This window comes from Platichthys flesus, chromosome 8, assembly GCF_949316205.1.
Source record: "Platichthys flesus chromosome 8, fPlaFle2.1, whole genome shotgun sequence".
Taxonomy (NCBI): Eukaryota; Metazoa; Chordata; class Actinopteri; order Pleuronectiformes; family Pleuronectidae; genus Platichthys; species Platichthys flesus.
The window spans coordinates 14,076,697-14,090,532 of NC_084952.1; the positions used below are offsets into that span (position 1 = coordinate 14,076,697).

Here is a 13,836-nt window from a genome sequence, read left to right on the forward strand (position 1 = left end):
GATTCTTGTGTGACCTCTAGTGGCTGATTCCAGTGCTGTACTGGGTCAAATTAGATATAATTCAATCCATTCTGATTTAAAGTGCAACTTTTTGTGTGGATGTTATGTTTTATATACAATTATCTCACGTGCTTATTAAGTAGAGTTCTATCTGTCTGCAACAGAGGATTGCTGCTAAATAGTTGGATACTGGATAAGGTGAATAGAGGGTAAAGTTACAGTTCGCTGGCGGAAAAGTTTTTGATGATCGCACATGCGGGGTTTTAAAAAGTTCGGTTGGGAAAGTTGCGGATCGAGAGAACCGTTCCGCCGTGGGAGATGAGGGCGCTCCTTCCAGGTCAGCGATGCTCTTTCACAGGCCGCCTGCCCCCCCACCACCAACACCACCGACGAGCCACTTCCTCTTTTGTCTAATTTCATGGCGATCGGGAGAAGGGGAACACCACCGACGCACGCACACTGTCTCGGCACTCTTGAAAGAGTTGATTCGGGGTAAATAATCGACTATTTCTCGCATGATTTGCTCACTGGCTTTCAAAGCGGCGCCGTTCGGATGCAGCCACGCGGGCGATTCGCCGCCCCCCGCTGAATTAATCCAAACACGCGCTGGATCCGATATTTCACGTTGTAGCGCCACTCGCTGATAACAAATCGGACGGAATGGGCTCCCCCCACCGCCTGCATCTCCCCACACACGGCGGCATGTTACTTAACGGCGCTGGCTAGCTAGCGTTAGCAGCACTGCAAACGCCTGATATGTGTAGCTGTGCGGATGTTTCATTTTGACACACCTCGCAAGTTAGTGGCAGTCAATCAACGCCGACTACTGTGTACGTGCGAGGGCGGGTAATAATTAGCGCCTCCATCCAAGTGCGAGCTACTTAAAGTCCTTAAATGTTTGTGTTTGGGATAGCTAGCCCAACATAGGCTAGCTATCGTCGTGCTATGTACTTAGTTAGCATTAGCCCGAATCGCGATTGAACAACAAGCATTATCTCAATCTATACATCGGAGAGAACGGATTATGTGTGTTGAATGTGTTTACTAGCGTGAACTACTTAAGAAGTGTTTGAATTGATGAGATAGCTGTCCGCCATTCATTTCAAGAGTCCCGGTTTCTTGTTAGCTAAGAAAAGGGCTAGCTAGCACCTCCGGCTAGTTAGTTAACGGTAAGTGGGCTTAGCGAGGGGCTCTGAGATCTTTCCACCGCGAAGTTATCGTCCGAACCAAACTCATACTCAACTTAAAGTGTGTGCTCCGTCTAAGCTAACGAGCTAACGCAGTGCAGACCGCAAAGGAAAACAATAAACAATAATGGCCAACTACATATAGCATGCTAAATAGAAAACAACATTAAAGTATCAATGCGTCAGGTAACTTTGAACAAGTGAGGCGCTTCAGTGACTTTTCACATTTTTACGGCATTCGGGTTTGAAATCGATGTCAGATGTGCTAACATGGAGTTAACGTGCCGCTGAAACACCACCTGCAGTGATATCAACTTCATGACATTATCACATGTCTACGTTTTCTCTGCCTACAGTGTAAACTAAGTTGTCAACCAGACCGGCACAAGGGAGATTAATCTTAAGGTGAGTGTCCCAGTCCAAATATCTGAATTTAATAATCTCAAATTAGTTTTTTTTTTTTTGGGGGGGGGGGATACATATTACACCTGAAACCAACCGCATCTATTTTTCCCAGGTAAACCGCAAAAAGTCCATGTTAATATTTGACACCCTTAGTTCAGTCTATGGGTCTAATTGTATTTTTTTCACCCAGTTCCTATTTCAAAAGAAAATTAAGTCATTCAGTTTAGTCCCTTTTTTCCCTATACTGAATTATCTCATTTGTGTGCAGGTGAATCTAAGCGGTCGTCACTCGAGGGGCCCCATCGCACTCGGATCAGTTCTCTGTCCCAGGTTCGGACTGCGTAGTCTATGGCGCTGATGGACAAACACAAACAGGTCAAGCGGCAGAGACTTGACCGCATTTGTGAGGGTGAGCTTTTATACCCTTGAATGTAGTAAAAACTATTTCGTTACTTAGATGTTAAGTATGATAGTTTTATAGTATAAAGGATATACATACTCTTATAAGTCAAATTGTAAGGTCCTGTACAAATGGAAGAAAATCTTTTGAAACTGATTGCAAAATATACATGCATTTTGTCCACATGTGAAAGTTACTGCATTTTTGCAAATCTACATTCGAGCATGTAACTTTGTCAACTGACTGGCAGATCATGGCAACGATAGACTTGACTTATTTAAACTTGAAAGATGATCAAAGTTTCTGCCAGATTGTAATGGGATGTTTTTTTTTATATAGTTCTGCTCTTTGATTGTTGCTTTTATCATATTATGCCAGTCCCCTGGGAATATTTGATAACGCTAATGTTTGTGCTAATGAAATGCTTCTGCTGAAAACACTTGTGGTCTGTGGATTTCTTTACATTAAGTCATGTGTAGTTACTGGTTTCAATGCAGCTAAGTATTTCCTACTTCCTCTCAGCTTGTTTGAGATTGGAGAAGATTTTTTTTTTTTTTGAATTTAAGTTCAATTTGCATGCAGTGAATGTTCAATTTGAACGTTCACATCATCAACATCTCTCATTGTAAAGATAACAAGTGAATTTAATTTAGCCAGCAACAGCAAATGCAATCTTGGCAGGTCTACTCAATATTTCTTAGAGAGACATTATTGTGAGCTGGAGTAGAGGGTAGAAAAGACAAATCAGACATAATGGTGCACTAAAATGGAGGGAACAGTCTGGGAGCGTCTCGGGAGACGGGTGAGAGGACAAGGTGAAGGGTCGCGGGGCAGGGAAACGGCCCAGCTGTCTCTTTAAAAAACGACAACAGCCCAAACCGAACTCAGCGTCAGCCTCGGCTATGCTAATAAGGTTAGTGCTGGTTGGCTGGCGCTCTGTGGAACCGTATGTGATTGGAGGCTGCTCGTGGGGGAGGGGCTGGGCGTGGATGACAGCTGGGATCCAGCCAGCCAAGAGCAGGCTGACAGAGAGAGAGAGGGGTGAAAAAAAGCGGTAGAGGGAGCGCAAGGCGAGAGAGAGAGAGAGAGAGAGAGGAAGACAGGCTGGCAGACTTCAGAATGCAAGGTTAGGCCCGGTGCTCATGTGTTTTCTATTCTGGCATGTGTTTTTGAATTTGTGAGCTGTAGAGGGGAAATCAAAATTTTGGGTGTGGTGCAGCTGTGCGCGGGCAGTTTCTCTTTTACGCTCGGCGCGTATTGGTCTTGTAGCAGCGTTAAAGAAGGAACTGAATAACCAAGTGTGTGTGTGTGTGTAGCTGCTTCTGGGTGGAGTACTGCTGCTTGCTGCATTATCATCGTTCGCTGCCCCTCCCCCCACACCTCTTATTCCTCCAACTGTGGCCAGAGGGAGAGAGAAGAGGAGGAGGGAGTGAGGGGAAAGAAAGGGAGGAGGGGGGAGAATGAATGAATCACTGAATGAATTGTATTGTGTGTGCCGCCATGCTTGTGCTTTGTAGGCCCTGGTTATGCCAGTGTCCTTTACTCAAATTACTCTGTGTGTAGGCCTACTTGTATATTTCCAAGTCCTTTTTCGGAGAGGGTCTTTGTGATGAACCCCTTTTGGGTTTTTCTACATACTCAGCGTCTCTTTGTGCTTTCATCGTGTGGCAGTAAGCCTGCTAGCAATCTCAAGCCATTTATCAGTGAATGTGATGCTAAACTGCCGGCTGTCGATTGGACGTTTAAATACGTGTATCAGGCTGAATGTTTTTCTGTGTTTGCCCATGTGCATTTAATGCACGCGTTGGGAAACGTCCGACGTCAGGGGAGGTGTTCGCAAATATTTGTTTTCCACCCAAAGCTACCAGCTCCCTTCCCTCCTCTGCAGTCACTATTACCCACTGCCCATGGAAATTTCCCAGCAATACATACTCCCCCACCCCGGAGACATAACACACACCTGTCACGCAGTAGGGACAAGATAGTGTGTACTGGTGCATGTGTTGGGTTGGTCCATGCCAAGATCTGCTGTAAAGGAAGATAGGGAAAATGGGAGAAGTGTGAAGGCAACACTAATATAACCATTAGTGTTTATTTATTTTTAAATATCCCTGTATACAAAATTGTTTTGGCAGAGATCTGACATTTGTATTCATTTGCATCATTTCTTTTGTTGGCAAAATGGTAATTGGCAATTATGTACTTGAGCCGACTGTGCAGATTTTGTTATCAGTGTGATCTGTTTGTGTTGGAAGAAAGGTGGAGGATCAGAAATAGGGAAGGAGGGACTCTTCCAGACAGAATTTAGGTCATGACTCAGACCCCACCATGAACCCCCACCGCCTCTTTTCCAAGACCCTACAGTTTTCTCCACCCCTCCCCCAGCCGCCACACTCCATCACCTCTCCCGTCCAAGCATCCCCCCTCCTATATGTGTGTGTGCTCTGCTCATACAGTAGGCCGGTCAAGTTCCCAGAGTAAAAACTTGGATCAAAATATCTTTGCCTCATTTACCAGAAACTAATGTTCACTTTATGTGGAGAGTCAAGAGAACTGTGATGGATTGATGAAGGCTCGACAGTGCATATTGGTTCCACACATTCCTAAACAGAGCTGCATTTCAACAACAAATAGGCCAGGATGCCGGACACCTTCCTTGCCCCATCACAGATTTAATTACACATTACTTTTGTAACCGAAGAACATATCGCTTCAGTGGGAACACGCGCGTACACACACCACGCATCTTGGTAGTTTCCTTATGCAGCTGTTGGAGGTGGATGCGTTGGAGAGAAAATCGACAGCCATAAAAGTCTGAGTTATTATTGTCTAAAAAAGTGTGGGACTTAGCCCCATGAACCGTAGTCATGCGTGAAGGGGGGTTTTGTTTGAGGGTATGATGACTTTCATCACGTGGTGTAGTCCAGACGTGGAAAATGCAGACTGTCGAGTCACTAACCTCTAGCTTAATTTAAATGGTTCGGAATTACAAGTGGCTGTTGCTGTATACACCAAGAGTCATCAGCTAACTGAGTAACTGCAGTAAGGATGATCCCTCACTGGTTTAATTTGTTTGTAATGCGCTTTAGGTTCCTATATTTTTAAGCAGTTTTGGTCTTGGATTTGCAGTTGTCTAGGAAATATTAAACCACTTATGTGTTTACTGTTTTCCCCCTCTTGACTCAGGTATCCGACCCCCTATCCTGAACGGGCCAATGCACCCGCGGCCCTTGGTAGCCCTGCTGGATGGACGCGACTGCACTGTGGAAATGCCCATCCTCAAAGATGTGGCCACAGTGGCCTTCTGCGATGCCCAGTCCACACAAGAGATTCACGAGAAGGTAGAGAAGAGGCACCAGCACACCTACCCACACTTACAATCACAGGCCATTAGGGCCAAACACAGAGATTCCTTCTGGTAGTTAGACATTTTGACCATACTGACATAGATTCTGATACCCGGATTTGTGCTTCTTGTAGATGGCTAAAACTGGAATAAAAAAATATCTATTATATAAAAATTCAACTGAATTGTAGGTATCCATAATGAGATACAAGTCAGAATGATATATGTGTCTTGCATACAAATAGTTTTTATTCAAAACGATACTGTTGTAAATTCTGGATTTTAAGAAAAGTTAAAATGGCTGAGCTGTCTGTTTCGCTGGTTTTGTCTGTCACACACAGCAGACAAGCTGCAATGGGCTGAATTCATGGTTGTTTATGTAAAACTTAGCACTGAATACAAAACCGCTGTGAAACAATCAAAAAATTACTGCCTGTGTTTTTGTGTCACTGCTTTGTGTTCGCCATTGGCGTTTAAACCTCAAAGAAAACTTGTGCAAATCTGATTTCACAAGGCACAGCAACACCACATCCCTGTGGTATGAACCTATGGTCGTATTAGATCATCCAGTAAATTCAGAAGAATGGCTCCAACACGTCTTCTCTTCAGGTTCATGCCACAGTGATGTTTTGCTGCTGTTCCGTGTGAAGTCACCTTTACAAAGTTTACGGCTACAGTCTCTGAAGGCTTTTCTGGAAAGTGTTCCCATACTTGAGACGACTTGTCTCTGCTGTTTCGAGAGAGATGTTTTCAAATATTTTGTCCAGACCGGAGACATCACATGAGCCGAACAAGCACAGGATTGGCTGGTTTACTTCCCCCACCTCAGGAGACGCTGCCACAGTGTGTGCATTATAACAGACCTGGAGAATCGATTACTAGATTAGTTGCAAACTATTTTTTTAATCGATAAAATCGATTAGTGGTTGCAGCCCTAATTTATAGAAACAAACCACTTGTACAACATATTTAGCGGCATGCTAGGAACCCTGTATGAAAGTGTTAATTTCTATGATTTTTGTATGGCATGGCTCAGGTTTAATAATTGGATATATACAGAAAATAAATGTCAGAGAATATCATTTATCTAGTTTGATATGACTAAAATAGAATAAATAAGTCAATCTATGACCAAACACACCCCTAGCAACAAGGTTTAACGTATTGTACCTGTCATCGTTTCACTTGTTGAATTTTCCAGTGTAAAATATTGCCAAATTACTGACACGTTAGCTAGCTTGGTCTACTGTTGCTCTACTAGAAATAACTTATTCACCTCTCTAAAAACGGCACTTATCAGAGGCAGCACAACTGCTATAGTGGAGCACAGAAGAAGAAGTGATGCTACTAGTGATAAACCATCACATTAGATATGGGATCTGATTATAGATTTGTGTCCTTGTCGTTGCCAGATCCAGCATTTTCTGCAGAACCAGAGGCTTCTCTGATGCTGGTATCAGAAGCACCAGCGTCCCCTGGACTATGACAGTAGTCATAATATAAATCATAATAATAATAGTAATCATAATATCTGCACGTCACTCAAAATAATTTCTTTCTTCATTCAGTCAAGCAGATCAGTCTACACCAACAGATAATAAATGACTAATATTAAGCCAATATATATGAAGTGCACCTTTACTGTGATTTAAATCACTCACAATGCATTTATCTCCTATAGGTGCTAAATGAGGCAGTGGCCGCTCTGCTGTACCATACCATCACTCTCTCCAGAGATGATTTGGAAAAGTTTAAAGGCCTACGTGTAATTGTCAGGATTGGCTCAGGCTTCGACAACGTTGACATCAAAGCAGCTGCTGAGCTAGGTGAGCTCACATCAGAACAAAACACTAAGTAGTTCAATCTATTCCTCATATAACCGGTTCGCTTGTATTTGCTTCTCATCTTTTCACCTTTCATTGCAGGCATTGCTGTCTGCAACGTGCCAGCTACCTCAGTGGAGGAGACGGCCGATACTTCACTATGTCTGATCCTTAACCTGTACAGGCGAGTCACCTGGATGCACCAGGCCCTCAGGGAGGGAACCCGTGCCTCTAGTGTGGAGCAGATCAGGGAGGTGGCTGGTGGAGCTGCTCGTATCCGGGGAGAAACATTGGGCATTATTGGCTTGGGTGAGTAAAGAGCGTGGACAAACGTGGCTCGATTAGTTGGGGAGTATTATTGCCACATTTTCCAGTGTAGCCTTTGATTTGAGATTGCGTTAAGCCTGAAACATGCTTCTGCGTTTTCATGGGCCCGTAAGCGCAAGAGCCCTTCCGGGTCCCTTACGTGCTTATGTTTCCCTCCTTACGTGCTGACGGGTGTCGACCCCCTTTTCTAAAATTTACGGCAAAGCTCCGCAAGCTCACTCAGCCCGCAATCTTTGGTGAGTTATGAACATTTTGTGCCGAAGCTCTTCAGTGGATCAGTTTAATCCAAGCTGACCGTTGATGGGGGAACTGTTTGGTATTTATGATTTCTATTTTGGTTCCAACAACCGTACCACAGTGGCTTTTAATAACCTTACTGTGTCTTTTTGTCTTGCAGGGCGTGTTGGCCAAGCAGTGGCTCTGCGGGCCAAGGCCTTTGGTTTTGGCGTGATATTCTATGACCCCTACCTGCCTGATGGCGTGGAGCGTTCTCTAGGCCTGCAACGCATGGCCACCCTGCAGGACCTGCTCATCCACTCGGACTGTGTATCTCTGCACTGCAGCCTCAACGAGCACAACCACCACCTCATTAATGACTTCACCATCAAACAGGTGAGTAGAATACTCAAAACGCAAAACGTTTCTTCTTGCTTCGTGTTTGCTCAATCGGAGGTTTAGCTGCAATAGGGCTGGAATACTTATAAGAAATAATATAAATTTCGTGACCATTGCACTGGCATCAGCTAAGTAAGCTTACATCAATACTACTATGTTACGGCTTTACTTTGGAAACTCTAGAGCAGCGTTTTAGTCTGAGCAGAAACTGAGATGCTGGGAAACGATGACTCCCTTCCGGAAGAAAAGAACTGGCATATGCCCCAGCTACTGGTGTAGAGCCCAACATTGATAATCAATTACAAACTTTGTTGACTATTTCGCCGCAGATGCGTCAGGGGGCCTTCCTGGTGAACACGTCAAGAGGCGGTCTGGTTGACGAGAAAGCACTGACGCAGGCCCTGAAAGAGGGCCGGATACGAGGGGCCGCTCTGGATGTCCACGAGACAGAACCCTTCAGGTAGCCATGATTTACTAGGGCCACACATGCACCACGTATGGTCACTGTTGTGCATGATAACACAACCTCAGCACTCCTCTGTAACAGCCTTTCCCCTTAACAGTTTTTCAACAGGGCCTCTGAAGGATGCTCCCAACCTGATCTGTACCCCGCACACATCCTGGTACAGCGAGCAGGCCTCTGTGGAAGCTCGCGAGGAGGCAGCCAGGGAAGTTCGTCGCGCCATCACTGGTAAAGCACACACGCTTTTCACTGAACGGAAGAAAGCCTTTTGATTCACTGAAAGGAACAGATTAGTATCAGTGCGGAGGTCAAGTTAATAATGCTATTGAAGGCAACGTTCTTTTAACACTACTTCTGTTGGGTTTTCCAAATTAGTTTTATTTTGCGACATGAAAAGTTTGTATGGTCTCAGTGTGTTTGTACGGTCTCAGTGTGTATACTCTTGTATAAATTGATACACATTTTTCCATTACAGGATACAATATAGTGAAATGAGTTTCAAAGCAATTTTCCATCTCAAAAATATTCACTTATCATACAAAGAATATCAAATCTTCATCAACCATAACAATAGAATTGTGTGTGTGCGTTTATTATATGACTGTTCTTTTTTTTTATTTCAACTAATTTTATATTAGCAAATTCTGTTACACCAGAATTTGGTCAGTTTGTCCCCAGTAGGATGCTGTCAGTGGCATGTTGTTCTCCAGTTCTATGAGGTAGTAATGGTCGGTTGATCCTTCTCCAGGGCGCATCCCTGACAGTCTGAAGAACTGTGTGAATAAGGAATACCTGATGGCAGCCTCTCAGTGGCCCAGTATGGAGGCCGCCACTGTCCACCCAGAGCTTAATGGAGCCACTTACAGGTGAGTGGAGTGGATGTAGAAGATGAGTGAAACTGGGATTAGACACCAGACAAAGGTTATGAGGTTGGACATGAGTCTGGAAGGACCAAGAATCATTTAATTATTTGGCTTCTGTCTGTATTTCAGATTTCCTCCAGGTCTGATCAATGTTGCAGCAGCTGGGGGTCTCCCCGGAGCGGGCACAGGGGTCGAAAGCCTGGTTACAGGAACCCTGGCACATGGCATCGCCCCTGTTTCTCACCCTCCTCATGCCCCCTCCCCAGGGCAGCCTACGAAGGCTGAAGCCGACAGAGACATCCCCTCTGACCAATAGCCCCTCCTGCCACCGCCAGCACATTCCGTCACCTCTGGAACCCGCCCCCACCCCCACCCCCCAACATCAGACACAGCCCACGACCCTCGGATACATCGGGCAGCACCATTTTGACCTGACGTGGATCAAAACAGTCTTGTTTCTCAGATCACATAACCAGCCCAGGAGTGACCCATCCCCAGCTACCCGCATCCCACTCCCGTCCCTCCAGAACACACACACATCCCTCCATCCAAGTCCTCATGTCATCCACTGACCCACCATCACCTCCTCACAACGTCAGCAATAACTCTGTTCTCAAGGATTGGATTATTTCGTTAGTTGGCTGTTTTAATGAAAAGTTGTTCTGTTGTGGTTCTAGGTGTTAATGTTTTTGTTCGTTAAAAAAAACCAGAAAAAAAACAAAAAAAGCATTTCTGACATGAAACTTTTAGTCTCCAGTCCCTCTCTGACCAGTAGAGGCAGGGGCAGAAAGTTTGAATCCCCCCCCCTTTGTACATTAATGGCTCATGTTACTGCTCTCACTTTCTTCTTTTCTTTTTTTCCTCTCTCGTCCTCTACGTTTCTTGACATGGGGGAAAATTTGTACTTAAGTAAATCAGACAAAATCCCAACCAGTACATCCTGTCTCTCCCCATCAGGCATCAAGCCACCCCTTAGCCCAGTTATGCCCTGAATTCTTCCCCTGTTACTGTCGTTGGCTTGGTCAGCAGGGGGATTTATAACACAGTCATTGCAGAGAGCTCCCAGACATTTAAAGTGTTTTATCTGCTAAGCTCGTTGTTTTTAGTTGACAGCCTTGTTGTAGTGAGATACAAGATCATTTGTCTCAGTTTTCTTGTTCAGGCCCTGTGTTTACAGGTTTTGTCCCCCACGGATTGCTCTGTCTTGTCACAATGGCTGAAAGACTCATATCAAACCGCACCTAGGCATGAATTTCTCTCATGTCAGCAGCCACAGCTGCGTGCTGGGTCTGTACACATGGTTCACACATAGTATCAAATGCAGCAGTTTTTTCTTGCTGCAAAAACGGAATCATGACTGGAGCCTCACCAGCAGAGGGCACTGTCTAACCGCTCAGAGCTAATCCCAAACAGACAGATGGACAGTTACGAGTTAGCTTTAGTGATGATCACACACTGCCGACATTCAGTACACGGGATGGGTGACCAGGGATTGACTATCGCCTTATTCTTTAAGATCTCACTGCACCTCACCACCTCCACCACTCTGCAATCCCACACCCACCCTCCACTATTCTCCCAGTGTCATCACCGACCCCACACATCTGCTCATCAACCAGTATGCATCCACCAATTCCTTTAAGCGGGAGGGGACAGTCGAGATTAGATTCCCTGTGAGAGCAAGGGGACAGCGTTTCTTGCATGCTGGCTTTACTGATGACAGTGGCGTGCGCGCATGTGTGTGTGTGCGTGTGTTTGCGTGCCTGCCGGTGATTTTGTGTGAGTGTTTGTATGTTCCCTCACCCTGCTATGATAACAAGCTGTTGTCTTTCCAAAGGAAAAGTCCCTAGGAGTAACTCTTTAACGCTGTTGCCCTGGTGTCAAGGGAACACCTTTCTAGTACCTCAGTAACAGATATTGAATGTACCGTGCATACCCTTTTATTTTTTTGTACAGATTTTCTAGATACTTCTTTATTGTTCTTCACCAGAAGGGTTGTGAAATTGTAGCAGTAATGATACAATAAATAAAAAAGCATTGCCCCGTGAAATAAATTGACAAACTCTTGTAGGTTCATTATAGGTCACTGAATACTCAGGCTTCAAAACCAGTGTGTGTCTATTTCCCTTTAGCTTTATTTCCTCATTGTGGAAGATTCAGCACAACGCTTTCCCGTCATTAGACTTCAGACTGTAGTTGCTGTGTTTCAACCTCCAACTTACTGGCAAATGAAAAATGAGGAAAAAGAAAAAAACAAAAGGCGGTCACCGTGGTCTGCTAGTTCTTATTAGAACAGTAGTTGTAGATGCTGTTTTGTTTACCCCCCCTCCCCTCTTTATTGTCGAGCTGCTCTAATCTTTAGTGCATGTGAGGTCATTTTTTTCGGGGAAACCCTATTGGCTTAAAAAATTGGTGTCATCATGCTATTGTCCCTCTGCTCCCCGGCCTTCTCCCTCTTCAGAGTGTTTTCAACTCGAGTTGCCATTTTTGTCTTGTCAGTTTCCAGTGATGTACAGTTTTTCCCTCAGAGTCTGAGAGACATGGAGCATATCCTTGTCCTGAGATGCTAGGCTCCTCTGTCATGTGATGAGTATATATTTTTAAAAAAGATAACCCCCATAGTTTGGATTATGAGCATTATAGTAATCTTAAATTTTGCTGTTGATGATGATGATTATATATATTTTTTTTTTTCAGTTCAGCAGTGCACTGTTATGAAAACATTCTGTTTTTATTGTAGGATTTTGTTTTTATGAATATGCTGTCTGTGTTCTACATGTTGTACTGAGACATTTCAGAGAAAACAAGAGATCCCTCTCCTGGTGATTTAAAAAAAGAAAATATATATATATATATAATTTGTCTTATCCCAACTGTCCTGTCCAAGTGTTATCCTCTGGGCCTTACTTATTCTCTCCCTGTTAAAGTAGCTGTTATAGAAAGTCGCCATGGAACCACTCACTGCCTTAATACAGTTGACCACAGCAGGGGAAGTCAGGAGACTCACCCAGTCACAAAGTACGGGCCACGATCACGGCCACTTCGCAAAAAGCTCTTCAGCCCCCGACAGGCCTAAATCCGCAGCACCTTGCATTTCTCTTTAGTAATGAACCGCATTAAGCCTTGTTTTGACCATTTTCGGATCATAACTCCAGTGTGAATTCTTAATGTGCATTCAGGTTTATTATTATTATTTTTTTTGTCTCTGAGCTTTTAATAGTTAAATCAGCCCGGTAGTGTACATGCACAGGCTAAAAGATAAGCACAGTGTGTATGCTCACAAAGCCACAGCTGATATTTCACTCTTGGGTGTGAGAATGGCCCTGCCTACTCACACACACACCACCACCACCACCTCTCTGTGGCACTTTAAGTGTCTTTCACAGTGCTGCCATAGTGGGAGGGCATCGCGGACACTGGTGTGGTCTTTCAAAGAAAATAAAGAAAGGAAAAGGAAGAAAAAAAAATTCCGGTGAGAATCGGTCACTATTTCTCTCAGGGTTCAAATGCACACATATCCTCCAGCAGTCGCCCTCTGTCTCGTGTCCCTCATCCCAAGTTTTCTGCCCTCAGAATGTAGAACAGCCTCCTGCGTTTTTTTTTTGTTGATCTTTTGAAACTCCTCACCCTCTCAATCCCCCTTCATGCACAGGTCTGAACTTCTTTTTTCTGTTTTGCTTTCTTTTAGCACTGACATCTAACCATCTAACAAGGAATGAATGAATGAATGTTTGAAAGTGACTGCGTGTAATGTTAAAATTGGGAAATGTATTTTTACAACATGTGAACATGTTTTTTTTCCACTCACTCATTGTGATTTTTTTTTTTTTTTCTTTCACCAGACTGCAAAAAGAAAAAACAAACAATGAAAAAATGTCTCCTGTAACTAGGCTCTTAAGCTTTATTTTTGTTTTGTTTACTTTTTTATTAGAAACAATCATGTTTGTGATGGTAACTTCCGATGGTAAACTCCACACCGTATTTTAATAAAATCTAAAAAATGAAACATTTGCTGTTTTTAACTTTCCAGATAGCATTCTCTCTCCTGGTGCTAAGAATCCTTTGTGTTGTGTAATCTGCCTTTGCTCGTTTCATTTGAAGAAGTATCTGTGCTTGATTGTAGTGGTCAGCAACTTGATCACAATTAATGCCAGTTATCATTATGTAGTTCCCAGTGACTGCCCTCAGTAGCTTGAGGACATGAGCTATGTTTACTCTGCTTTTACCATTAACTAAATAGTTTTCTACCACAGATTGTCAGCTCTCTTATAAAGCAGGGGGGGTTGTGCTGTGCCAGAACAGGCACAGCTTTACAAGTGGGAGGACGAGGTGGGGAGTGCGGGAAAGAGGGTTTCTGTGTACACCCACAGGGCAGGGGAGGGTGGAGTATTATCAGCCCCAAAATTG

General features: G+C 44.1%; 1 protein-coding gene across 5 annotated transcripts; it reads left to right on the forward strand.

Annotated features, from left to right (window-relative positions):
• Positions 1-367: 367 nt before the first annotated feature.
• On the forward strand, positions 368-13,435 carry LOC133958734 (C-terminal binding protein 1). 5 transcript variants are annotated; one of them, XM_062393675.1, is made up of 11 exons: positions 368-492; positions 1,544-1,592; positions 1,861-2,001; positions 5,179-5,333; positions 7,020-7,164; positions 7,264-7,470; positions 7,886-8,100; positions 8,433-8,563; positions 8,667-8,794; positions 9,315-9,432; positions 9,559-13,435. In XM_062393675.1, the coding sequence occupies exons 3-11, from the start codon at positions 1,941-1,943 to the stop codon at positions 9,743-9,745; spliced, it is 1,347 nt and encodes a 448-aa protein (XP_062249659.1). In that variant the 5' UTR covers positions 368-492; positions 1,544-1,592; positions 1,861-1,940; the 3' UTR covers positions 9,746-13,435. The 5 variants fall into 5 exon arrangements, with proteins under 5 accessions (XP_062249659.1, XP_062249662.1, XP_062249661.1 ...); XM_062393678.1 differs by lacking the exon at positions 368-492 and adding an exon at positions 607-846; XM_062393677.1 differs by lacking the exon at positions 368-492 and adding an exon at positions 607-830.
• Positions 13,436-13,836: the final 401 nt, after the last annotated feature.

Coding starts and splice junctions, on each gene's coding strand:
- LOC133958734 (XM_062393675.1), top strand. CDS start 1,941: ATGGCGCTGATGGACAAACACAAACAGGTCAAGCGGCAGAGACTTGAC. Junction 8,101..8,432: donor ATGACTTCACCATCAAACAG/GTGAGTAGAATA, acceptor ATTTCGCCGCAG/ATGCGTCAGGGGGCCTTCCT. Junction 8,795..9,314: donor AGTTCGTCGCGCCATCACTG/GTAAAGCACACA, acceptor ATCCTTCTCCAG/GGCGCATCCCTGACAGTCTG.